General features: G+C 41.8%; 1 protein-coding gene across 5 annotated transcripts in view; it reads left to right on the forward strand.

Annotated features, from left to right (window-relative positions):
* MKLN1 (muskelin 1) overlaps positions 1 to 25,650 on the forward strand; it is a 102,783-nt gene that overhangs the window by 25,524 nt on the left and 51,609 nt on the right. For 4 of the 5 annotated variants that reach the window (XM_071424180.1, XM_071424181.1, XM_071424182.1 and 1 more), the window contains 5 exons: positions 4,033 to 4,142; positions 7,924 to 8,116; positions 15,265 to 15,342; positions 16,495 to 16,560; positions 24,549 to 24,661. In XM_071424180.1, coding sequence (XP_071280281.1) covers positions 4,033 to 4,142; positions 7,924 to 8,116; positions 15,265 to 15,342; positions 16,495 to 16,560; positions 24,549 to 24,661 — 560 coding nt within the window. Of the gene's footprint in view, positions 1 to 4,032; positions 4,143 to 7,920; positions 8,117 to 15,264; positions 15,343 to 16,494; positions 16,561 to 24,548; positions 24,662 to 25,650 lie in introns of all 5 variants that reach the window. The other variant, XM_071424184.1, reaches the window with a different exon arrangement.

The following is a 25,650-nucleotide window of genomic DNA, read 5'->3' on the forward strand; positions in this document are numbered from 1 at the left end:
GAGCTGCCACTTCCTCACTGGTTATGGTTTGAGATGAGTTTTCCTTTATCTATAGCCTTTGATTTCCTGAAGCTGTCTTTCATGAAGAAATTTCTATGCTAAGACAGAATTGGAAATGGTCTTTTCACCTAAACCTATGAAAGCCTCTGGGTGATGGCTGGTGTCATTTTGTTGATGAAGTTTTTTGCTGTGAAACAACTGCAAAACACTGTTACGAAATTCTGTTATTTTTCAGATTCACAGCTTGAAAATGTTTTGAGTTTGTTAAAATTTCCAAGCTGCTAGCCAAAGTAACTCAAAATTTCAAGCACCGTGCTGTGTTCCTTGTAACAGTGCCAGGAAACAAGGCCAAAATCTGCCCTTTTGGACTCTCAGGGACTGACAGGGTGAAATCCTGCTATCAGTGAGGTTTGGGCTTGGGGGTTCACAGCACTTGCATTCAGGAATGGGCTTTATGATTCCACACATCAGCACAGGGACCTACAACAGCACTGTCAGCAACACAGCAGTGGGGTTTATATGGGGGTATGGGGCAGGAGAAACCATGGGCAGATCTGGGAGAGGGGGAGGTTCCTGCTCCAGCCTCCATTGCTCACATAGCAGAGGAATTTTCAGGCTCATAAAATGCAGAAAGAATAACCTCTCTCCTTTGGTCAAGGAAAGCCTTGCACTTCTGTTAGTTTAATTACTTCAACTGCAGTTCCTGAGCACTGAAATGCCCAGTTGTGCAGGCTTTTTGACTTACTTGACAGGTAATTTTTACATTTCATGTAGTACCTCATTAAAGAGCTGGAGAGAGAGAAGAAAGTATTTATCTGGACAAAAGATCAAAGAATAATCTTTATCATGTCTGTGAGCTTTGTTTCTGGCTCTGTTCTCATGATTTCTCCAAGCAGAGATTTTTCTGTGCTGTGTCCTTGAAAGCAGAAGGTGTAAAGACTGATTACCATGAAAGAACTTGAAAAATGCCAGGTGTAATTCTCATTGCAGTTTGTTATTAGCATGGGATTTGGTAACTAAGCTTCAAGATTTTTAGGTTTTGATGGAACAAAAAAGAGGGATACTTTTTTAGTGGATATTTTCTTCATTTTGCAAGTGTACCTGTTTGTATGTCTGCCTGTAGATGAGGGACACAGAAATTAGCTTGAGAGAGGTATTTAAAATTACTGTGTTTAATGCCTTTGCTATTAGCTTCTCTACTATAGAGTTGCAATCCTTGTCTAGGCATAGCTATTATTGAGAAGTATCCCCTAAAATCATCCTTGTATGGATTAAGAAGTGTTTAAGTGACTCAAATACCTTCTGTTTCTCAGAAGAATATTGATTTTAAGAAGTTTTTTTTTCCTCTGCTGAACTCCTCTCACTGTGGAGTGACAATTCAACTGCTCTGAGCAGTTACACCTTTTAGGATGGATTGCTGTGGTACCTGCAGGAAAAAACATAGTGAGGTGGCTTTTTGATAAAAAGTGGAGGAATTACATACCTTTAGGCCTTCAACATCTTTGATTGTAGCACATTTCCATCTCAAAGGTGTGCAGAAAAAAGTGCTTCCATGCTGCACTTAGTGTCTCCTCTTTCCAGGTATAAGTCAGATTGTGGGTGCTCTAAAATGAGATTTTTCTGAAGATCTGAGCACTCCTATGGAGGCCTCAAAAGAGAGAGGGCAGAAGAAAGGGTGAGAGGTGTCTCCTGGGAGTCAGGAAAGAAGTTCAAAAATGGGGAGATGATCCAGCAGAACACTTCAACTTGCCTAACTGGAACAGAAATCACATTTCAGTGTCAACCTTCAGCTTTGTTTCTTTTTCTGCTCCTGTGGAGTCAGGTTCAGTTTTCTCTGCCTGTGCAGTTCTGGGGAAGGGTTTTCTTTCCCTTCCCTGTACATCTTAATGTGCTTTCCTTAGAAAAGATTGCACCCTGAAAATCTTGCTGTTAAAAATCACCATTTCTGGTGTTTTGTTTTTTCCTTTTTGTAAAAAAGACTGTTGGAAGCTCTGAGTTAACTGTGGGGAGGACAAATGTCAGCAAGTTGATGGCTTTGCTTTTTCTTGTGTACATCCCAATAACTTCTTGGGGGTTGTAGTTAGCATCAAAGAGAGGAGGGTGAATTGTTAATTTGTTTCCTGAGAGAAGCTCATAGAAGTTTTGAGTTTTGAGGAGTTTTGAGGAGAAGTTTTGAGGAGAATTGCTGAAAAGAAAGGAGGTGGATAGAGAAGGGAGTAATATTTCAGTTTGGAAGGTGGCCTCAGGTTTACCATCAGGAAATGGATGGTCTTGGCCCATTTGAGGTGGTCTGTGGTTTAGTTGAGCATTTCAGTCCAGTGAGCTGTTGGATAGACTCTGATGTTTATAGCTGACCAAATAGCAAATTTAAGCTCAGTTTGGTCTGGTCTGTGTGTTCAGGTCTGAGGACAGACCAAAGGTGCTGCCCTTAGATGTGGTATTTTGCCAGACTGCTGCAGTAATGGGTAGGATATCCGGGACCCAACTTGAATTTAGCAGCAGTCATGTTTTATGGTGTTAAGTTACCCCATTGGCAGCTCTCAGCCTGTGCAGGGGCTGAAAGTCAGCAAGAGGGAAATTTCTTGGGCAGAGAGTGTGGATTGTGGATGGGAGACAGGTGACTTAGTTTTTTTGACCACCTCACTTCTCTCTTCTCTCCACAAACATGCACCTACAAGGAACTGCTCTGAAAGCATCACGCTGTGTGCTTAATAATCAAGTTGAAAAAAACCTGTTTGAAAAGATGTTTTGAGAGCTGTACAATAGAAAGGACCTTCTTAGGGATATTAAAATCAGTTAAGAGTTGCATATACAAAGTCTCTTTGGCTCTTGACTGTTCCCAGAAGTTACTGTGCATCTTTAGCAATAGGTTTGTAAATACACTCTCTAAAACTTAGAAAATCATGTGTTTGAACATGTGCCTTGTGCCCAAACACATTGCAGACAATCATAGATGTAGCTTGTTTGAGGTAGAAATACTTAAGAACCTGTAAGAGCTCAGGAGAAGCTTTCTGATGAGTTTGGGGTTTTTATTTCCTCAAGGAGTAGGTCAGAAAAACGTGAGTTCAGCAGGTTAATCTCAGTGGTATTTCATGGTGCCTGTTTCAACAGGCAATTTCTTAGTGGCAAAAATAGTGGAAGGGAGGAGGTAGTGGAGACTCCTTGGTGTTGCTGGTAACTGCTCCTTCAACTTCAATACTGTCTTTTCCTGTTTATCAGTTAGAGTCAAATAAAAAGGAAACAAAAATGTTTGAAATGAAACCACTCAATTTCATTGCAGTTTTAATGAGTCAGAGTTCACACACAAGTTTTCTGGGGGTTGGAGTTGCTTCAAAAAGCAGAACCAGGTCTTAACCTACAGATTAACCACAAAATCAGTGCAAGGCCACAGATACTAACCCAGAGTGGTAGAGAAGCCATAGGTGAGAGGCTGTAGTGTGTTTCATGGGTCTTTTAGTATTTCAGGTCCATTTGTTCCAATATTCAGATGAAATAGTACCAGCAAAAAAACTGCACAGATTAAATAAAGCTTTTAAAAAAATAGAGTTTTTAAGTTAGAAACTGACAGTTATCCCTCCCTCGCTCCTCCACAACTTGCAGATGTTACTAATTTTGTAAAATTTAAACTACCCAAGCTACTTGTCTTCACCATTAGGGAAAATAATTGTTGCTGACAAATGGGGAAATAAATGTACTATGAGGAGCAAATACTGTCGCTAGTATGCTCGTGATTCCCATCCTTGTCAAAGCTTGTTGCCTCTTGGAGCTGTTTTTAATGATAGTGTTTTTGCTCTTCTGCTTAAAGCAAGCTTCTGCTTTGTAATGATCTGCTGTGTTAATGTTGCTCAGCACAGGTTGCTTTAAATGACAAACTTGAACATGATGTATTTGGTAATTTTCCTAAGCTAAGTTAAATGAGCTAGAACTTAAGTCAGAAACACTGAATTTTGTGTAAACTTTAAAATCATTCTGTTGCAATAGTGATTGTTTGATGTTTATGCATAGTTTTTCTCCTTTTCCTTTCTTCTCCAGTTCCACTCTTATCGTGGGGACCTAGCTTCAATTTTAGTATCTGGTATGTTGAACTAAATGGCATTGATGATCCAGATGTGGTCCAGCCGTGCCTCAACTGGTACAGCAAGGTAGGCCTGCATTTTGGATGCCTGTTTGTTTGAAGATTCCCAGTCTCAGAATCTTGTGAAACCTCTCTTACTGGAGTGATGTGACCTTTTCATTCCTTGAACATCAGCTATTAAAACAGCAAACATGCATACTTGGAACCATGTGGCTGACTTTGACCCTGAGGGAAACTCTCTGAATTTTATCTGTTTGTTCTCTTTGAAAGACCAACAAAACAGCCCCAAGAAACCCCAAAACCACCAGCATCACCCAAAAAACCTGGCAGGTAGACATCACAAGAAATGGACACTGAGCCAAAGGGGACAATATTAGTAAAGTATTAGTATTTGTATTGGGAGGGAAATGAATGTTAACAAAACCAGATTCTGTTTCTTCCTCTTGTTGCCTTCTGACTCTTCTAACTCCAGAGTCCACGGAGTCCAGAACCTTTTGGGTTACAGATGCACCTTTTGTTGCAGGGTATAAAAATGACCTTTTTTTAAAGAGAATCCTTGTTGGTGTCTTGCTCTTTAGATGTTTCCCTCTTACTGTCTTTTTGCTGAATATCCTGGAACAGAGTGGGGCTGGTGCCACTGGACCGTGAGATGAGATGATTTATGTCATTTGTCATTAGATAGACAGGAAGTTCAAGGGTTTCCAAACTTTATTTTTATAACTTGTGTTTAATTGAGTATTAGAGATGCCTCTCCCTTGGGAGGGAAGTGCACACTGACAACCAGAACACATTTTATTGGTACATTTTGTGCTTTGGTTCCTCTGGAACAATTAATGAAACTCATATTGTGTTGCAGAGAAGACATCCTTCCCAGCTGAGTAGGACTGAGTAGTGGAGCAGTGTATCTCTGCTTCCAGAAGGAAGAGCTTAGAAGGAGATGGAGATTGTGTGTGATTAGTTCAGGGTGCTGCCAGAATGGTCAAGAAGCAGTGTGTGACTGTGGTGTCTGGCTCGTGCCCATTTACACCAACATCATGAGCTGCTTTGTGGAGGATTTAAATAACCAGCACAGTGGAAGTTGTCTGGAGCTGCTTTATGGTCCGAGTGGTGTTGTGGTCATGAGTCAGCTGATGATGGAAGTCCACTTGACAGAAGCTGCTGGTGGTTTTCCTTTTGCTGGCTCTGCACGTGGTGGCGTGTCTGGCAGTTTGGACCAGTTGCTGAAAGCAGGAAGCTCTGATTTTTATTTTCTCTTTTGGTCAGGAGTCATGCAGCGACGATGTCTGCATCTGTTTTGTTCCATCTTCTCCCATGGAATGGGTGCTTTTCCTGGTCAGCATTGTGTGTAGGGCCAGCTTCTTCAAGGGCTGCCAGCATTGTTCTCCTAGAGCTTGGAGCCCCAAGGCAGCAGTGCAGAGACTGAGTCATGGTGGTGTGAGCTCTGCTAGGATCCACTGCCAAGTTTTTGGTGATGAGTGCATGTGCCACTGATGTTCTCCTCTCTCACAGAAGAGAGGCTGCTCTTGCTGGATCCATGGAGAGGGATGTGCTGTCCCATATTTAGGGAAAGGCAGAAAGGTTGACCTGTTTCCTCCAGTTCTTTGAGATGGTGGGAATATTTTCACGTGTGTTTTTGGAAATCTCAGAGTCTTTGAAGTGTAATAATTTTCCACTGCCTGCAACATCAGATGAGAGGAAGGTTTTACACCACATTGCCCTTCCTTTTTGTTTTGTGCCAACAAAACCTCCCTCTCCTGTGGGGAGTGGAGCTGGGGGTAATGGATAAGGAGTGAAACATTCCTCAGCACTTTCTCCTTGCTGTCCAGCTCAGCCTACTGCCTCCAAACAGCCTTACTCCTCTTTCCTGAGGAGTGGACATACTTCAGCACCTGAGAAGGGGTACTTGATCACTGGGTAGCACTTCTAATAATGAGCACATAAGTATTTTTAATTCTACGAGTGTATTTGACAGTGTTGATGTCTTAGTTTCCTGCTCTTGTTACGTTTTTAACCATAGGAATTATTTTCAGCTTCAGATCAAAGCTATTATTTGGGTTGTCATCTCTTTAAACCTGTATGACAGCATTTAAAAAGGAGCCTTTTATATACTTTTTATACATATTTTTTGCTTAAAGCAGGTTTTTACATTTAACTTTTGAAGTACTACCATGATGTCACTTGAATATAAACTTGAATATAAACTTTTATATTGCATCAAGTGGCCAGACTCCATCCAAGTCATTCCTAGCTATCTAAGCCAGGTCTATCAGTCATGAGAGGCTCAGTGAAAGGGGGGAGGTACCCTCTGTCTCAAGTCTGCATTTTGTCTGATTTCTATACTGGAGGATCTAAAAATGCAGAAGCTGGTAGTTACTGGTGTGCAGCTCTCCTTTTACTTGCTATCCCTTTGAACAAAAAAAATCTAACTTGGTTTTGGCCTTGACTCATGCAAGTGAAGATTTGCTTAGAGAGTGTCTTAGGCATCTCTTGGAAAGAAAAAAAAGGAGTTGTTTTTTGCCAGTTGTGCTGTAAAACTGTTTTAGCTTTAATAATTCTTTGCTGCAGCCTTGCATTCTTATCGGTACATGTCCTTGGCCTTTATGTGGGCTGGGAACTGGTTTTCTAAAAATGCATAGTTCTGGCTATTTGCAGCTGTGAAATACTGATGGATTAAGAACTAAAAATACAGCACATGGCCGTGTTTCTTTTTAGCCGCTTCAGTTTATGAGATTCTTGCTATCGAGCCATTCTTTCGAGAGCATTAAATTTTGTTGAATGTCAGTGTTAGTTCCAGGTTTTCAGAAATATTCTGTTCATTTGAATACTATAAACTTCACTTTTAGCAGTAGTGTTCATTTAGGAGTAAAATCTTTTGTCTGTAATTTGATCAGTCTTATCGATGCTTAAAGTTACATTTGCTTTTTACCATAGTAGTTGTGTGTTAAAGATGGAAATGGAGATTTTTTTTTAATGCCTTAGAATTTAGGATTGAAAAGTCTGTTTAAAATAAAGTGTTTCTGCTACTTATCAACTTAAAAATCTGTGGTTTTTAAACGTCTTGTTAGCAGCTTTGAAAATTGTAGCTCTTACTCAGAGTTTACTACTCCCTCGTGTGTCTGTGCCAGGATGTTTGACCCAATGTGGGTTTTCTTGCACCTTTCTCACCCCTTCCCACAGCTGAGTGGGAGGTGGGCAGCTGTGGCTCCATCCGTGGTGTGAAAACAGAGGTTCTGCTTCAAGATGCAGGAGAATATTTAGAAGTTAAAACTTTGGCGTGCACAGAAATCCTTGGTGCTGTGATTGCAAACCCTCACAAACCCACAGGATTTGGGGTCAGCCTTCTGCCTTTCCGTGGCAGGAGTGCTGGTCATTGCAAGTATTCCCATTCTCACAGCTTTTTTTTTTTTTCCTCCTTCTGCTTCTAGAAAAGCTGTGACCTACTTACTCTTCTAAATTATTTTGTTATGTAAGAGTCATACAATCAAATTATGTAACGCTGATAGCGACGGCTTTTTCTTGCTCTGTGCTTCGTGTAGGCCTCGAACAGCAGGGCCAAGCAGATGGGGGGGAAATAATGGTCACCCCAGAGATCTGGGACACCATGCACTCTCTTTCTTGTATGCTTATTAAATTGGATGATACCAAATTGTATAATTTCTATACTGTTGGAAAGTAAATGCCTGCACAGCTTGTAATGTCTCTCACACAGCCTTCCTCCATGAGCCCGCGAGCCCTTAGCGCGGCGTGGATAAGAGATCCTGTCTCTGGGCAGGTTCACAGGTAGCTGCCAGCAGTGCTGGTCAGAGGAAGAATCTCCATGTCTCAGAGGTTTTCTTGTGTTCCAGTAGTACCGTGAACAGGAAGCCATTCGCCTTTGCCTAAAGCATTTTCGGCAGCACAACTACACCGAGGCTTTCGAGTCGCTGCAGAAGAAAACCAAGATTGCTCTGGAGCACCCCATGTTGACAGACCTGCACGACAAGCTGGTGTTGAAGGGGGACTTCGATGCTTGTGAAGAACTGATAGAAAAAGCTGTGAATGGTAAGAGAATCAGAGGAAGTGATTCATTAGCTTGAAAAAAAGTGCATTGAAATGTTACCTTCTTTTGAATGTTAGTGTGCTTAGTAGTAGAGTTGGCAGGTTCATGTGTTGTTTCATTTCTGGTGTGCTGTCAGCTTTTGGACTTGTGAGTGTGTGTGTGATGAGGGATAAAAATTCATGAAATCTCTTATTGCTGCTACTTTTGGAGTCACTTTCCCCCAGAGATGACAAGGCGGTGCACTTGAGTGGGTAAAGACAAGTTCTTCATGTAAGTGTTGGCAAGCTGAAGGTGGGCTTAAACTGTCAGGAAAGTCACTGGAATGGTGAGCAGGGAAGCAAAAGACTGGAGTTCTCAGTAGTAATCTGGATCATGGTTTCTGCTTGGAGCTCACCACTGAGTTGGTGTTCAGGCAGAAGTTTTCAGCTGTGTATCAAAGAGGATGCTCTCTTTGCTTATGGGGAAGATAATCCTTGGACAATTCTGTGGAAGTGACTGGAGGCAGAGTCTGTTTTCCTTTGCAGAGTGGGACCTTGGCAGGCCAGTCAGTTTCATTGGAACTGCTATTAATCTTTTGCTTGAAAGCTTTCTACTTAAAAACAGGGTGTATAAACAGCTCTCAACCCCTAAAAGGAGGGAGATGTACTCTGTCTTGATCAATAGGATACAGAAGGAGTGGAGCTGTTGCACTGAAGTGACTCTCAAGACCTGTGCAGCAGTTTTGGATTGCAGTCTGATAAAACAGATGTGCTCTTGGCTGTGGGTGTAGAGCTTTTTGACTCTGTGCAGTCATTTGTTATGGGAGACTTGTGCTGGTGTAAGAGGAAAACTTTGTGTCTGATGCCAGTGGAGTTAGGGACTTAGTGAACCAATTTCATGGATAGCTGGCACCAGAGATATTATTCTTTAATTCTGGGCTAATCAGTCATTTTGTAATACCTTTGGAAAGATGCCAGTGTACCTGCTTGACTCCCATCAGTGTGGTTTGTACCACTCAAGCTGGAAGTGCTTCTCAGAATGTGACAGAAATGATAGCTTGGAAATCAAGGGCTGTCTTCCATGAAAACCCACCATCTTTTTGTGACTAAGCTGTTCAACTGAGCACAGTTTTAAGGAGCTTACTGCAACAGGTCTTCCAAAACTGCAGTAAATAGTTTTCTATGGGTTTGGCTCAAGGTTTCTCTTCAGACAGAGCAGTGGAGACCTGCCCTGTGCTGAGCTCCATGAGCAGCTACACGTGTTGAGACTGAGAATTGCCATGTTCATCCTCACCCTCCCGAGACAGCGGAGTGTTGGCTGGGCTGGGAGTGTGAACAGCTTCCTGCAATGCAGGGGCATTTTGCAACTGGCAGCTTCCTCCTGAATCGTAAGGGCAAGGGAGGATTGCAGGCTGGAAAAGCAGCAGGGAGCTGTTTCTGTGTGTGTCTCAAAGACACGAGTGCCTGGAGGGAGCTGATGAGCCCACCATGATGCAGCAGCAGCCAGAGGAGTGCTGAGTGCTGATGGTGATGATTTTATCATTGCCTCGCTCTGCTGCCTTGGCCATGGCTTAATCTCAGTGCCTGGAGGCTGTCCTCTTTCCACTTCATTGCAGGCTGGAGTGGAAATGATTTCTTGAATGGAATTTCACTCAAAGTCTTAGAATGTGCTGAAAAAGTACTCTCAAAAATGGAATTTTTGTCTTAGGTGCTAATGAAGTGAATGTTTTTAACCTCATTTTTTGAGCTCTTATATTTTAATTTCTTTTACTACTTAATGTTTGCTGAGAGTGGGGCTGCTGTCAGCAGTGCACTGCTTTTCCAGGTGTGAAAATACTGGCAAAGGACTGGCCTGGTAGGAAACTGTAGGTCTTGTATTGTTCTGCCTGACAGACACTTGTTTCTTGTCAGATTTGATGTGGATAATCCTCCTTTGCTGGTTTTTGTTATCACATCCCTTTTTGGAGGCTGAGGGGCTCAGCATCACTTAGGTGAGCTGAAGGAATATGCTGCAGCTTGTTTCATCAGCCTTTTTTTAGTTCCAGCAAGTCTTGGTAGTAACAGACGGTGGATAATTTAGCAGGAGAGTCTTCAAGAGCATCATTAGGTTTTGTCACTGCTTCTAAGGGACAGAAAAATATGCATGGGGATGTTTATTTTGCTTCATTTTCATCCAGCACCTGGCTAGCTAAAGTTAAATGTCAGTGTGCGCATCTCCCAGCGCTCTGTTGGTCATCCTTAATGATTTTGCTTGTCTTGGAATACATTAACCTTCCTTCCCCCATCCTCCTGCCATTCTTTATGCTGTCTTCAGCTTTAAATGTACCCATTTAAAGCTCTATCGCCTCCCAGCACTCTTTGGAGAGAAGTGCTATCTATCCCGAGACACCGAGGCTGCATCCCATATTTGCTTTAAGCTGACACCGCTGCGGGTTTTCACTAACTGGGTCAATCCTGCCCTTGCTCAGGACACTGTGTCCCTGGCACTGGTGCTCGTGCTGCCACATGGCCAACCCAGACAGGGAGCTGATCAGGCTGGGGTGGGGGAGAGGGCAGGACAAACCTCTTCTGATCGCCACAAAACCCCTCAAAACTGCAGCTGGAACAATTTGTTTGAAGTTGTGGCAGTCAAGGTGCTGAATATTAATGGTGCTTAACAGCTGGATTCTTCTTGGTAGGATGGGAATAGAGGTTTTCAGCCTTCAGCATGTTCTCCTGCAGTATTCCTGATCCCTGTGATCTTCCACAGTTACCTGTCCTTACTGTGTTCTGCATCTGTCAAGCTCCCCAGCATTTTCTGAGCAGCCTGCTCTGCTGAAAGGTGTCCCTGTCTCCATGGCATGGGGATTAGAACCAGATTATTTTTCAGGTTCCTTCCAACCCAGGCCATTCTGTGATGATTTTTTTATCATTTTACTTTCCTAGCAGCTCTGTTGTGAAGTCTCAGTAGCTTGCTGCTTAGTCTCTAAGGTGTGGGTGTTCTTACCACTGAACTCCTGTCTGATGCGTTGTTTTTCCAAATAAAAGAGGATTAACTTTAGTCCTGTGTCTGTGTACTGTGTAGCTGAAGTGTAGAGTTAATTGAGACATACAGATCCTTAAATTATCCCTGAAATCGTTCAAAGAGCAACTGTTCTGTTGCAGACTGGGCATGAATATGTGAACTCCTGACCGCTTGCTGATCTGGGAGTTCATTGCCTTAAAGGCACAAACAGAAGTGCAGCGAGGTTGACAGAGATACTGCACACTCAGTTCAGCCTAAAATGTCTTCTGGAGAGGCTGATATTTGCAGTGGTGGGTATTGACAAAGTGCAACGCTCTGCATCTCTCGCAGGCTATTTCCATAGGCTTAGTCATGTAGAAAAAGAGTAGGTGGTCAAGAATTAGTGCTGGCAGAGCTAACTCTTGTTCTTTTGCATTGCTAATGATGAACGCTGTCTTCCACCTCACATCACCAGATGATTTCTTTTGAGAGCTCGGTGGCAGGCAGCCACACTTTTCCCACTGATTCTTTTGACTTGTGCGTTACACTTAGAAAATGGGCAAATGGAAACTCTGGCAGCTGCCTGACTTCGTCTCAAAAAGAAAAGGTTCCCTAAATCTCAGCTGGTTCACAGACTCGGTTCAAATGCTTCACATTTGGATCCATTCCTATAGCTTTCGGGCCTATATTATTGAAGGGAAAAAATCTGCTTAATATTCCTACAGAGAGTATGTGGAGTGCAAATTGCTTGGTTGAACTGCTCCCAGCTCCCGTAGACATGGAAAGCTGCTTGGAATGGTGGAAGAACTGCTTGTTTCCCATTAGTATTCCAGGACTGAGGTGTTCCTTCTGGCACTGCTCGTGTCAGTATGTGACATGTGTTTATCTGGTGACAAGTCAGTTCTGTGCGACAAACAAGAAGTTGTGATGTGCAGCCTGCAGGCTCCAGTGTCTCCCAGAACTCATGATTCACAGGAACAGGAGGCACAAGAACAATTGTATTCCCCCTGGAAACTCTAGACAGACACGTATACCTGAATTTTACCATTTAATATTGTTTGGATTTAGTTCTGAGGAAGCTGTTCTGTATACTGGGGTACATGGAGGAGAGAGGCTGGCTAAGGATCCAAAGCCTCTGGGAAGTAAATGATAGGGGTTTGTGTAGAAGTAGGATAACTTACATGGATTTGAGAGCAAACCTTGTTTCATTTTTATGAAGAACAAAGTGCAGGAAAATATTACAGCTCGGAGGCTGGAAAAAAAATTGTATGTTTCCTTCTTTCTCTCAAGTCTTGAGGAAATTGTCAAGGAATGTCTGGATTTTTATCTGGTAGAACCTTTCTCTCCTTCAGGTTTTCTTTAGAAGGTAGTTTGTGACTCAAAAAGCCTTAAGGCTGTTTAGGTATTTTGGCTGCTTTTGTTTGGTTGGAGAAAAATCTCAAAACCTCAAACCCCAGCTCCCAGAAATTATGGGCTAATGTCACTCTGAAGGTTTTTGAGCCATTGGCAGTGAAGTGAACAGATTTCAGCAGCCTTACCTGGAGATGTGTGTTGTCTAAAAACCCCCAAGCTTTATACAATTTGCTCCTGATTGGCTTCAACAAGTTAAATATTTTTGTCCGCAATGTTTGTCGTAATCCTTTCTGGATAACCTGCAATTGGCTGGCAAAATCAAGACTTGGCTTATCAGGGAGGCAGAATTTACCAAGCTTTAATCACGGTGAACTTCGTGTTGTTACATCCAAAATGCGTCATGGCTTACTGCAAAGGGCTTGAAAATAGTACAAAGTTGTTTTTTTGGCTGTAATTTTAGTAAACATGGACATTGAAGTGAGAGGTCTCCGGAGTGACAGAAAACACTTCATTTAAAAACTTCCACTCAGCGCTTTTTTTCTTTTTCTTTTTTTTTTTTTTTTTTGACAAGAGTCTTGAAATTTATTTTAAACTCCTGTTTCATTGGGAACAGCTGACAGACCTGAGCAGGCCTAGCTGTGAGCCTCAGTGCCTCACAGGAGCTTTGGAGACCTTTTGGTCAGCAGTGCTCTCCTGACAAGGAACATAAGGAGTGCGCTGGCGTAGGTCTGGCGTCGGGTACAGAATCCACCTAGAAATCCTCCTTTTTTTCCCTGGTGGTGTCAGACAGGTGGTGATTCAGCTTCCAAAACAAGCTGCTGCTGGTTTGCAATGCAAGTAGAGTGAATGTGGAACTGCTTCCAGCAGAAGGAAACATTTCTGGGAAGCAAGCTGGAGTATTTCCAAACCAGTGTCCCATGGAAGACGAGAAGCATTATTAAAAGAGGCCGAAGGCACAGTAGGGGAGAAGTGTCATATCTTGACAAGTGCAGCCTGTGGGTGTAGAGCATGGGAGAGAGGTTAAATCACCCTTTCAGATCCTGTGTGGTGTAATTCATCCTTTTGAGCTATTTATGTCCAATTATCTATTGGCTGCCATAGGGATAAATATGGTTTTGGTTTCTGTCTTGCAGACCCAAGGCTGTAACGATAACCAAAAAGCTGCATTTCTGTCTGGGTTTGTGGCTGAGTCACTGTGGGATTTCTTACAGCACATGCATTTGTTCTATTAGGCCTGGCTTTTCTGAATCACAATTTATGAGATCTCAAGCTTCAAGCCTCTAGTGTGTTGTCCCAGCTTCATAAATGCTGAAGAAGTGGGAGTTAAGAGCCCTGCTATTAAACCCAAAATAAACCACTTTTCCTTCTACATACGTTGAGCAAACTTCTTCTGGCTTTCCTCGATTACCTCATGTGGTGGGGAGAGCTGCTGGTTTTGCTGCTGAGGTGAAAGTAAAATCTGCCCTGTTTTCAGAGTATTTATTTGGAAAAACTTGCACAGCTGAGTTTATGGAAGTTTTATATTTTCAGACCAAACTCATCACTTTTCAGGAGCTCTTGAGTGCCCTTGTTTTCCTGTTAGATGGTCTCTAAATAGAGCTTTCATCTTCTCCCAGGAAATACTTGCTGGCTTGGATTTTAATTAAAACCTGGATTTCAGTCACGACAAAGTACAGGATGCCAGGAAACACTTGAAAATTTTCTCTGAGCCTTGTGTCGTGTTTAACAAAGATTTTTTACCTTTTTCTAAATAAATAGGGATGCATTCAGTAAGGATCATTCTTTTTTGCCTATATACCTACAAAGGGCTTTTGTATAAATAAACAGAGGCATTCATCATTATTAAATTCCTATTGTTTTTCTTCCAGTGCATTAATACATAAATAGAGCAGAAATATTTGCCAGGAAGAGTTTGTGTGTTGAGATGGTGGGTGATGGGTGGGATGTAGCCAGGCAAGCAGTGCTCAGGTGCTCTCATAGTTTGTTGTGCTACAGAAGGTAAGGTAGGTGTTTCAGAGGAGACATTTGAAGAACAAAAGCACCAAGTTCCCCACGTGCTAAGCCCTTCCCAGACTGGAGAGCAGTCCTAGGGAGTGTGGGTGTTACAAGTCTCCTTTATTGGTGTTTGTGTGATGGACTGCTACCATCTGAACAGGATTAGGAATTTGCCTCTGGATGCTGAAGAGGTGGAGGGCTCAAGGGGAGTGTGGAAAATGCTGGAGCTGGTGCTGCTCACAGAAATGCTGCACTTGGCACATCTGGCCCAGGATCTAACGCCTCCTCTGTCGCTCTTCTTGCTTAACTCTCTGAAGAGAATGTAAACTCTTGTTTTGTTTTTCATCCAGCACTTGGTTGTCCCATATCACAGCATTTAAACAATCTGCTCTGCTTCCCTTCTCAGATGAAGCTCCAGAGATGCTGTCTGACCTAGTTTTAACTTAACATGCACCAAAATGGTTGAATTTTATATGCACTGGCAACTTTCCTTTTGCTTAAATAAGGGGGAGGGATTCTATTCTTAATTAAATACACCACACTGGAGATTTATAGACACTTGGCACGACCTGGCAGGCAAACTGGATAATTCCTGATTGATCTAGTAGCAAGTATTCTTTTTATTTTAGTGCTCGCACATTTAGTTCATTAACAAACTAACAAAAGTTTAACAAACTAACAAAAGTTTAACAAACTAACTGACACATAATGGAGAACTCACTGAAAATGGAGTCTTTGGAGTGGCATACTGGATTGAGTTAGGCTGAAGTTAGCACCTTAATAGTGATTTTGCTGAAATGGAAGGATAAATGTTTTATCCAGCAAAATTTTTGTTTTGCAGATGGCTTGTTCAATCAGTATATCAGTCAGCAAGAGTACAAACCTCGCTGGGGGCAGATTATCCCCAAAAGCACCAAAGGTAAGGACATTTCTTAAGATAGAACTCATGTACTGCCAGTTCTGTCTTGTTCCTTTGAGAATATGGAGCAAGAGAATGATGCAAGAAAGTCTCCTCTAGGAGAGTTCTAGGGAATGGTTTCTTCTCTGAAAAAGTTGCGTTTGTCTGCAAATTCAGTGAAATTCAGCCTGCCCTCTGGATGAGTAAGGATCACTGTAGGAATACTAGCTGTAACTTCAAGAACAGATCATCAGTTTGGTAACAAATCCCAGAATATTGGTTAAACATGAGAACAGCTATCTGTGTTACTGGATTTAGAACATGGAGTTGATGTAAGTTCAATTTAAACTGAGGAGCTGGCAAATAAATACATTATCTCAACAGGGAGTATTTTAAATGAGGTGCATCTTTTGAAGCCCCGATCTGTTACACAGTAAATCCAAACTGCAGAATCTTTTCCATTCCTGTCTGCCTTGAGAGGAGACTTGTAGCAGCATCCTTAACTGCAGAGTACAAAAATCACTGTCACAGAGCAAATGCAGGATCCAAGGTGACAATTGCCAAGTGTGCAGCACTGTCCCCAAGCCCCTTGGGAGGGGTTATCTGTGTCACCTGTCCTGAATACTTAAGATAGATAAGGTGGTTGGAAAGCTGCTTTAATTGGACAGTTGGAATTCCCTTATATGTGAGAATAGCTGGTGCAAAGCTGGCTGTGCTCTGTGGTCTGCATCACCTCCTGTTCCCATCCCAGGGGTTCATTTCCCTGCCATTTGAGTATCTATTCTCACAGCTCAGCCCTCAGGCAGCTCTCAGGTGTGGAGAGATGGAAGGGGAGCCAAAGGGTGACTGTGTCATCCCTTCTGGAGAGCTGCAAGGACATCTCAGAGCTCTTTTGTGTGCACCAAGTGTGTCAGGAGCGTTGGAGCTCCTCTCCAAGGCACTGAGAGTTGCAGTATTCACTTCTGCTCTCTGTACTGTCAATCACCAGCTAGTTCAGTATAAAACTTTGTACAGTTTTATAATGCACAAAAGATATTACTTGGAAAAAAGTGATGTGCCAGTGTTTAAGGAAGGGTGAGTTACTCAGTTCCTCTGCTTCCATGTTGAGGCTGTACTTTTCTTTGGTTTAAAAATCTTAAAATGGAAAATTCTCTCTTCTCTCTTTTTCTGAAGGTGATGGGGAAGACAGTCGGCCAGGGATGAGAGGTGGCCATCAGATGGTGATAGATGTGCAGACAGGTGAGTAGTTGTTACATTTCTTAACTAAATTATTTAATCAGTTTTTTTCCAGATTAATATGCAAATGTGTTTTTCTTCAGACACTGTGTTAGCTTCAGGTTTTGAGGAAAAAAGAATTGCACTTTCTAATAGTTGGATTAAAGGTTCTGCTTCCTCTCTGGATCTATATCCCAGCTGCCTTTATCCTTCTTCCCTAATAATTCTGTGTTATGTCTTAGCTATTGTCTTGTCTTAACTAAGACAAGAGCAATTGGTTTTAATTTTTTGTTCCTCCTAACATCTTAGAGCAGGAATTCAAATAAGAGAAGAGAAATTAGGGAAAATAATTTCCCTTATCTTATACAGACTGTGTTCAAGCAATAGATCTGATGTGTTGAAACATTCCTTGTATTTTGGTTGGAGTGGCTTCTAATTCCCACAGCGTGCAAGAAACTCCTGTTAAATATAATTCTAGAAACTCCTGTTAAATATAATTCTTTAGACATCTTTTGCAAAAACGTTTCCTGTAGCAGTTTAAGGAATGGCTCAGCCTCTGTTTCAGAGAACATACAGAGAAAAGAAAGTGGGGTGGTGTATCAGGAGCAGTTCCAGTGATTGTTGTTCTGCATAATTTTTTATATCTTTGTCTGTTACTTAATCAGATTTCTGTGCTACGTCAGTCCTTACTAAAATAAGGAAAGCATCTGCCTGAGTCTTTGCTGTGTGAGTGAAAGGATTGTTCTTGGGAAGGGAGAAACAAGACCAGGGCGTGGGTATTGGACAGGAATATAGGGTGGCATTGAAGGAGCTGGCAAAAAAGTGCCCATGGCCATATCTGTCGTGGTCACAGGACAGGGACAGAGCATGTGACAGGACAGGACCTTCCAGAGTAATTTGCCAAGTCATGGTGAACAAGCAAAAATGCAGCAGTAGCTGCAGCCTCTGGCTTTTGCTCAGAGTAGTTACTGCACTGGAGGAAGCACTCAAGTTATTTGGTGTAGGGGAGTAAACTTCTTTCATTTGCTGGGAGAGGTTTGAGATTGATTAGAACAAAACACTGCTGGAGGATTTGCTGGTGTTTGTCTATGCAGAGGCTGGGGACGCTCCCTAGTGGCCTCGGGAATTAGCAGTGAGTGTTTCACAAGAGCGTGGAAGAAACATGATCCTTGTCAACTTGGAAATGATAGTCCTGCACACCTCCTGAAAATAAAATATCCATGGTAGTGTGAGCCTTCCTTTCCACTGCTCTTCTCTAAAGTCCCAGTAAGCTTGTCAGCTCTGCCTTTGACTTCAGTTTCACTCTGCTTTAACAAGGCAGTGAAACTCATCCAGATATTTTTTAATATTTCTCGATACATTTTATATGTATTATAGATACATTTGATACATGTGTGTATTTAATCTATAATAATATTTATATTATTTATGGGAATATATGTATAATACATTATATTATAAATGTATGTATATATATATTATACATTATAATATAAATTATCAAATATATATATTTTTAAAATTTTATTTTAATTGTTTTACTTGCACAAAAGTGGCTGGACACTACCCACAGAGGTGGAGTCCTGGATCTCCCCCCCTTATGGTGGTCCTTTCCTGCTGTAGCTCTACTTTCAGGTGGTGGGATACCTTCCCAAAAGTTCCCTGTGGGCTGTTTGGGAAGTTGCTCTCAGTTTTGCATCCAGGTCCACTGAGGCTTGTAAAAGCTGAAATGTTTTTGAGATGATCAGTTTTGCCATTTAATTTAGCTCGTGACAGGCCAGGGGAAGTTCTTGGGGCTGTTTCCCATTGCTGATTGCTGGAGTTTTCCTTTTGAATATAGGTGGAGTTTAATGAGCTGGTGGGAATGTAGCCAGTTATGTCAGGATGTGTTTTACAGACTGGAGCTGGAAAGCTCCCTGGCTAACCTTGGACAGATCCAGTGCTAATGGAAAAAGGAGCAGTGGTGTACTCTTCCCTTCAAAGACATCCTCCCTCCTTACTCACACACTTGCTGAGTGGGTTTTTTTCAGAAGACTTTGGCAACTGAAGAAAAATCATCTCACTTTGCACTCCTTTTAGTGGAGTTAGGTCCTTCTCAAAAATCAGTATTTTCTTCAACTTGAATCTTTTGGAAGTGAAGTGAAACAGCAAAAATCATACTTACAAGGAGATTCTGAAGTTTCAGATCATGTAGAATTAAGTATTGGAATCAAATTTTCATCTCTGATGTCCAGACCTGCCATAGCTATAGATGAACTATAAATGGTTCAGTATTTTGATTAACCTCAAAGAGATTTTAACCACTCATTACTGAGTAGAAGAATAATTTAATAGTACTGAGCCTGCTGGATGCAGATGCTGGTGTCAAGGTAGAGGATATGGGCTGGTGAATAGCTGAACTAGATCTTAAGTTGCTGCCAGTGCATGGAGTCACTGAGACTTTGTTTATCAGTTTTGGGTGGAACGTGGATTAGCTTGGTCTAAACTGCCTTTTAGCATGATTTATCTTTCACTTAGAGTAGGCTGAAAGTAACTGAAAGAGAATTTAACATCTCTGCTGGCAGCCAGAAACTTGTGCTGGAGCTCATTTCCATCTGGTACTCCTGTTCTTAATACCTGCCACAGCTGACTGAGTAAGTGCAGTGTTCCTGATGCTTTGGAAATTCCTTAAAGCAGTTTGAAATGGAACTGTAGGCATTGTGGCATGCAGAACTGAGAATGCAGCTTGATGTCTTCCTATATTAAAAAAAAAAAGAGAAATTAAAAATGGGAAGTTAGTGATTCCCACAATATCCTCCATCATTTTAATCACATTAACACTGAGACTGGAATGACTCTGTATGGGAGAATTAGGAAGTTGGATTTGGTATACATGTGCAGAAACAGAAACGAAGAAAAATTCACAGTTACAGCTGAAACCACTGGTAGGTACTTTAAAGCTTTAGGCTGCAAATGAAAACAGAAAGCTCCTGTGGTTCCTGCTTTTCCCTGCAAGGTGCATTTCTCATGCAGCTCTCCATGTGGGAGGCTGGAGAGTTCTCTCTGCTTTTCTACTAGGAAGGGGAAGTATTTGAGTAGTTGCAACCCAGGTACATAGATTAAAACAAAATTATCCCCCAAACAACCCCAAAAGTACACAAGAACACAGTGTTGTGTGCTGCATGTCAGGCATGAGAAGCTATTTGTGTAGGCCCTGGGGAAATACTGGGGCAGTAACACTCATGCTTGTGCAGAACTGTGTTCCCAGGGAATTGAACCTTAATGCAGTTTTGGATGAGGGTGTCAGCATCTGGCACTGGTTCCTTATTAACAGCTCTTTGTGTCTGCCCTCCCTGGCCTCCTTATGGGTCAGATCTGCCACATGTTTCACAATTCCTGTGCTTATTCTGGAAGAGGGAATGGGTAAGTGAATTGCCAAAAGCAAGTTTTAAGGAGTAATGTTGGTACTTAGGAACAGTATGTGTGTTGTGTTTTGGAGATGTGGTTTATAATTCCATAGGCAAGGTGGAATTGATCTCTTTTGCTCTTACAGAGCAGACACAGTGAATGACAGTGCAGTCCATAAAGCCATGTAATTGTTTTGGCAACAATAGAAATAGGGACCATGTAGAAATCATTCTATTAAAAAAAAAGATATTTGGTGTTATATCAGGCTTTCTTAAATGTTGAAGTTTTCCCATGAGCCTGCTTTAGAAATAACAGCAAAGCAGCCAGGATGATTTTTCTTCTGTCTCCATTTCTCTTCTCTTTGGCAAATGAAACAATTTTTTGAGGGAAAACATTAGTGAAATGATCTTTATTGATGTGGTACCTCTGTTCTATCGCTGAAGTGCAACTGCTGTGTAATTTTGGTTGTACATCATTTTTGCTTTTCCTTTCGTCCGAAGGAATTCTGTTTGCTTCCTTCCATTAGATAAACGAGGACAAATCTGTAGGTTGGGAACAGAGGGAGATTCAGAGCACTGGGCCCAGCGTGCCCATTGTGTACGTGGGCAGCACAGCAGAAATGACAAGGCTCCTTCAAAAGCAGCATGGAAAGATGAAAAAGATGAAGAGAGAGCAGCAGACATGAAGGATGCTGTTTTGCCTGAGGAAAACACTGCTATCCATAAGATATTTAAAGACAAGACTTGTGTACAGGATGAAGGGATCTCAGAAACAAAACACAGATGGCTTCTAAGCTCTGAAACACAAACAGCTGCTGAATCCTGGAGGTTACTCAACTTCATGGGGCTTTCACATTTGAGACTGTATGCCTATCCTTAAAAAAACCCCTTGTATTCAGCCAACTTGTATCCAGCTGAACTGTGGCTCAGAACCCAAGGAGTGTGATACTGCAAGAAGATTTAAGGCTGGTTTTATATTTGTGCTCTTAAATGCTCCTCACAAAGTGGGCAGCACTGCTGGCACATAACTAAAGGTGTGGGTGCTGCTTGGAGAAGTGACATCCTTTTGTAGAAGGCTTTTGAGAGATCTTACACCTTGGTTGGTTTGTTATTTCTGAGAGGAATCTTTCATAGCTGTAGAGACAGTGATGCTCCAGTATAGTCCAGCAAGTCTGTGCTGGCAGCTGCCTGTGAGGGCAGTGGCTGATGAAAAGGGGAGCAGGGCCATGAGTCCAGGGGGGCTGCAGGAGAGCATTGTGAGCTTCTGATCCTGCCCCTGGGATGTGACAGCTGTGCAGGAGGACAGGCTGACTGCATGGAAGGATTTGCAAGGCTCTGGAAGCTGAGTGTGCATCATCAACATGTCCTTGTGGCCTCTCCTGCTGGGCTGTACCTGCACAAGCACGGCCAGCAGGGAAAGGGGAGGGTGATGTTCCTCTTCTGGTTCCTTGGGGACACATCTGGAGTGCTGTGCCTGATTTGGGCTCTCTGGGACAGTAAGGATTGTGTCAAACTGAACTGACCAAGGTGATCAGGGCTGGAGCATGTGATGTGTGAGGAGATGCTCAGGGAGCCACTTTTGTTCATCTGGTAGGAAAAAGGTTCATGGGAGGATCCTAGAGCTGTCTTCAGCTACTGGTGAGAGCATGGAGAGAGCCAGGCCCATTCTGGGGGGAGCAGAGGGATAGGATAAAGGACAGGAAGGGAAAATCCTGTTGGGGAGTGAATATTAGGGGGAAAACATTGTAATGAAGTAAATTAGTCATTGCAGTCTGAAATGTCCATCCTTGGACATTGTATAACTGAATAATTACCTGGACAATGTGGTCTCTGCTGAAGTTAGCCCTCCTGTGAGGGATTTGGGGGGTGACTGATGGACCTTGCACAAGTGCTGTAGATCCACAATTCTTTTACATTCCTTAGATAACTGTTCTAGCAGAGACATGGAAATACTACTTGACCAAAGAATATAGTTAAATATGTCAGCAGGACTGGAATGTACTCACTGAGGAAGACCTCCTGTACCAAAATCCCACCAAGTATTTCAGCACATGGAGAAAATGCAGATAACAGGAGTTAGAGAACTGTCCCTGAGAATGTGTCTGAACCTGGACTGAAAGCACCCCAGGAATTTTGATATTTCATGGGTTGGAGAAGGCTGCTGTGCTGCTTTTCTGAGAAACAGAAATTAAGGAGAGATTGACAGGAAATATGTGTATTGTTGGGAATGTACGTCCTCTAATTTGAGGACTTCTGTGGCACCTTTTAATCATCTAGAGAGTAAGGGAAGAAAAGAACTCAGACATTACAGAAAAATTTTTGACTGAGCAAGCAGTTTAGAAATACTCACAGAACATATTTAATTAAAAGTGTTGAATTTGTATTCAGAAAAAAATGTAGAGGAAATAAGCTGAGGATGCTGGAGGAAAAATTTGACTTCCTAAACGTAGCTGGTGAAAGCTTTGGGTAAATATAATTGCTTTCATGTTTTTTTCTTGTTGCCTTGCAGCTAGGTTTGAAAATTCTCCTGCTCTGCTCCTAAAGCTGAATAGAGACTTGCTTTAATAAAGCAGCATCAATTTGCTGTGTTCCATATTGCTTGGATGCAGAGGGAGGATCCTTTCCTCCTTGAGTTCCCCAGTGCTACCAGAGTTATATTGGAGTGAGACTGCTTGGCTGCCCCACTGCTGCTGCCTGGGGTTTGTGGCCTCTGTCCTCTCCTTTGAATATTTGCATTTCATATCTGTCCTGGTTGGGTCTCTGCATGCAGAGTGAAAAAAACCCCTCCCATAAAATCTGAATTAACAGCTAGAATACAAACAGAGATACTGGTTGGGAAATAGAGTGAAGTTTGACTTAAAAAAAAAAAAAGTTTAAAGTCCCCAAAAAACACAAACCCAACCAAACCAAAACAATCAAACCCAACCTCAACTAAACAAGAACAATCCCACAAACCACCAAACAACTATTTTTTTGCTTTATACCATGGGAAAACAATTACAAATTTTCAGAGAACTATAAAAAATTATTTACTTGACATTACCAGCAACAGATGCATTTATGCATTAAGAAATATTCCTTTTAAAACATGGAACCTTCCTCTAAAATATGTATATACTTCTGCAATAAGCCAATAAGCAAAAAGTTATTTTCCTTGGGTCTAGATAGTGATGGAGCCTTTCTTTCATGTGAGCTACAGTTTTACTTCATGATGAAAAATGGTTCTGGCACAGAGTCCATGTCCAGTTGTGTTCAGGGTGTTGCTCTGGGGATGCTCAGCACCAGCTGGGTGCTCGTGCTCCTCTCTCAGTGCTCACATTTAATTCTGTCAGCCCAAGTTAGGTAACTTCCAAAATCTGAGTTTTCATCAGAGTCATTCAGGTTTGCTATTAAATTTCATGTGAGCCAACAAAGCCTTTCCAGGCAGGCCTGACATTTTGGCAAGGCCCCAGTAGGATTTTTAGCTGGTGCCAAATCTTTTATTTTTCTCGGCTATCAATGAAGCTGTTGTGGTAATGTGGGTTTTGTGAGCTGTGAGAATTTATGCGCACAAAGGGACCTGCTCTTTGCAGGGAACACTGGGAGCCCTGAGTCCAGGAGGAAGGGTAATTAAAGTTAATGAACCAGGGTAACCTTTCCATGGTGATGACCACTATCCTGATGGTAGGTAAGGGTCAGGGACTAGTCCCATTTTATAATCGCGCTCTAACTCCGTGCTTTAATTGGTGTTGGATTAAAAATTGGCCATTACCTCCATAATAGAAGTGGTTTGTGGATTTTAAAGGAGTTTTTCAAAGCTCTGCAAGTCTTGAGGAGCTTGTTCTTCTTGGGCTTGGCTTTGTGTTCTGTTTTAATGCAGTCTAAAAATGAAGTATTTTTAGAATTTGAGACCAGATAGTGCTGTTTCTATAATGGGAGCAGCTTGGTTATCTCTCCATGGCAGAACAGAAACTCCTTTCTTAAATGCTTCCCCTTTTCAAAGGCTTCATCTGGATTTATCAGTGAGTCTGGGAAGCCTTAGAACTTGCTGTACACAGAGCAGTTGTGGGTTTGAGGTGACAGCCCTGAAACACTGACTTAAATTTGTGACTCTTGTACTCACTGGTTTTGGGCATCAGGTAAGCTACTTTATGCAAGACATTTCCCTTGAAGAGGATTTTGTACTTGATTTTTCTATCTAAGGGATGGACTAAACAGAAAAACTTGGCTGCTCCTATCTCCAAAATCTTGTTGATGTATAAATCCTGCACCAAACAGGGCACAGGATGAGATGTCATTGATAGACTACATGCACAGGATCCAAAATGTTAAATATTGTTCATTTGTCTGTCTGGAATTTTAATCAGAAGGCTGTGGGTTTGATTGCCTCTTATGTAAATGTGGAAATAGAAAATGACTCTGAGAATTGGCTGTCTATCAATCCTAAAATCTTCCATTACTAAACCAAACCATATTTTTGTGTTGATGACTAGTTCCATTCAAAGAGCAGTGGTGTTTTAAATAAAAAAAAAGAGTTTAAATTTATCTTCTGATAGTTTGTCTCTGTCACAAATGTTTTGTAGGTATTAGCCTGTTTAAACACATTCTCTTTTTAAAATAAAATTAACTTTTTTTTTTTTTTAATAGAAACTGTTTATTTGTTTGGTGGCTGGGATGGAACTCAGGATCTGGCTGACTTCTGGGCATACAGTGTGAAGGAAAACCAGTGGACCTGTATATCCAGGGATACTGAGAAAGAGGTAAGTTGTGCAAACATCCATATTTTTAAAAATACATCAATGGTTGCCCTCAAAAATGCCCCTCCTAAAGTACTTGTGTTGAAGTGCAGTATAAGAGTGAGAGCCACAAAGTTCAGACCTTCAAGTTCTGAAGACTTTTGAAATGCTTACATGGGGAAAAGATGAGCTGGAGGTGGCTTTGAAGTGCTAAGATTCCTGGAGGGGAAAGGTTTATTTCTCAAAAGCAGAAATGATCGGCCAAAAAATCAGCTCAGCAAGTAGAGCACGAGTTAAATAATTTTGTGTGACTGAACAACCAGACTTATCACAGAATGTTTTGGGTTGGAAGAGACCTTAAAGATCATCCAGTTCCAGCCCTGCTGCCATGGGCAGGGACACCTCCCACTGGAAGGTTCCAAGAACTTGCTAATGAACATTTCAGACCTGATCCTGGTGTTTGAGCTTCAGAAACCAATTGTTTATTTTTTTAGCTTCTGTCAAAAATGAATAGAAATGGACAACTACCAGATGGAAATCTAGAGGACAGGGGTTACTGCCAAAGGCTACACAACCCCGAGAGCTTTCGTGGAATTCATTTGAACCATTTTCCTTGGCCTGTTTTGCTCAGTATTTGACGTATGAAACCTGAAATGAATGTAGCTTGGGTTGTAGGACCAGACAAAAAATATCCAAGACCTTTGGCTTCTGTAATTCATTTCACTGTACATCTTCAAGTTTTGTGTGGTTATTGTATTTTGTGTTCATTACTTGTTTTTCAGAGAAAATTCCTGCTGCCTCTTCTTGGAGGTATGAAAAGTTTGATATCCCACCATTTTTGATAAATTCAGGAGTTGATTTCCTCGGCTATTTGCAAACAGTATAAAAACATCTTGTTTCTCATTTATATTTCTCAGTTTCTTGTCATGGCTAATTTTGTGAGCTTCCTTACCAGATTAAATAACAGTTTAATATTCTCATTTTTTTCCCTAGCAAAGGTTTTTTAGAGATTG

Source organism: Agelaius tricolor, unplaced genomic scaffold, assembly GCF_023055355.1.
Source record: "Agelaius tricolor isolate 1412-34295 unplaced genomic scaffold, bAgeTri1.0.p SCAF_3, whole genome shotgun sequence".
Taxonomy (NCBI): Eukaryota; Metazoa; Chordata; class Aves; order Passeriformes; family Icteridae; genus Agelaius; species Agelaius tricolor.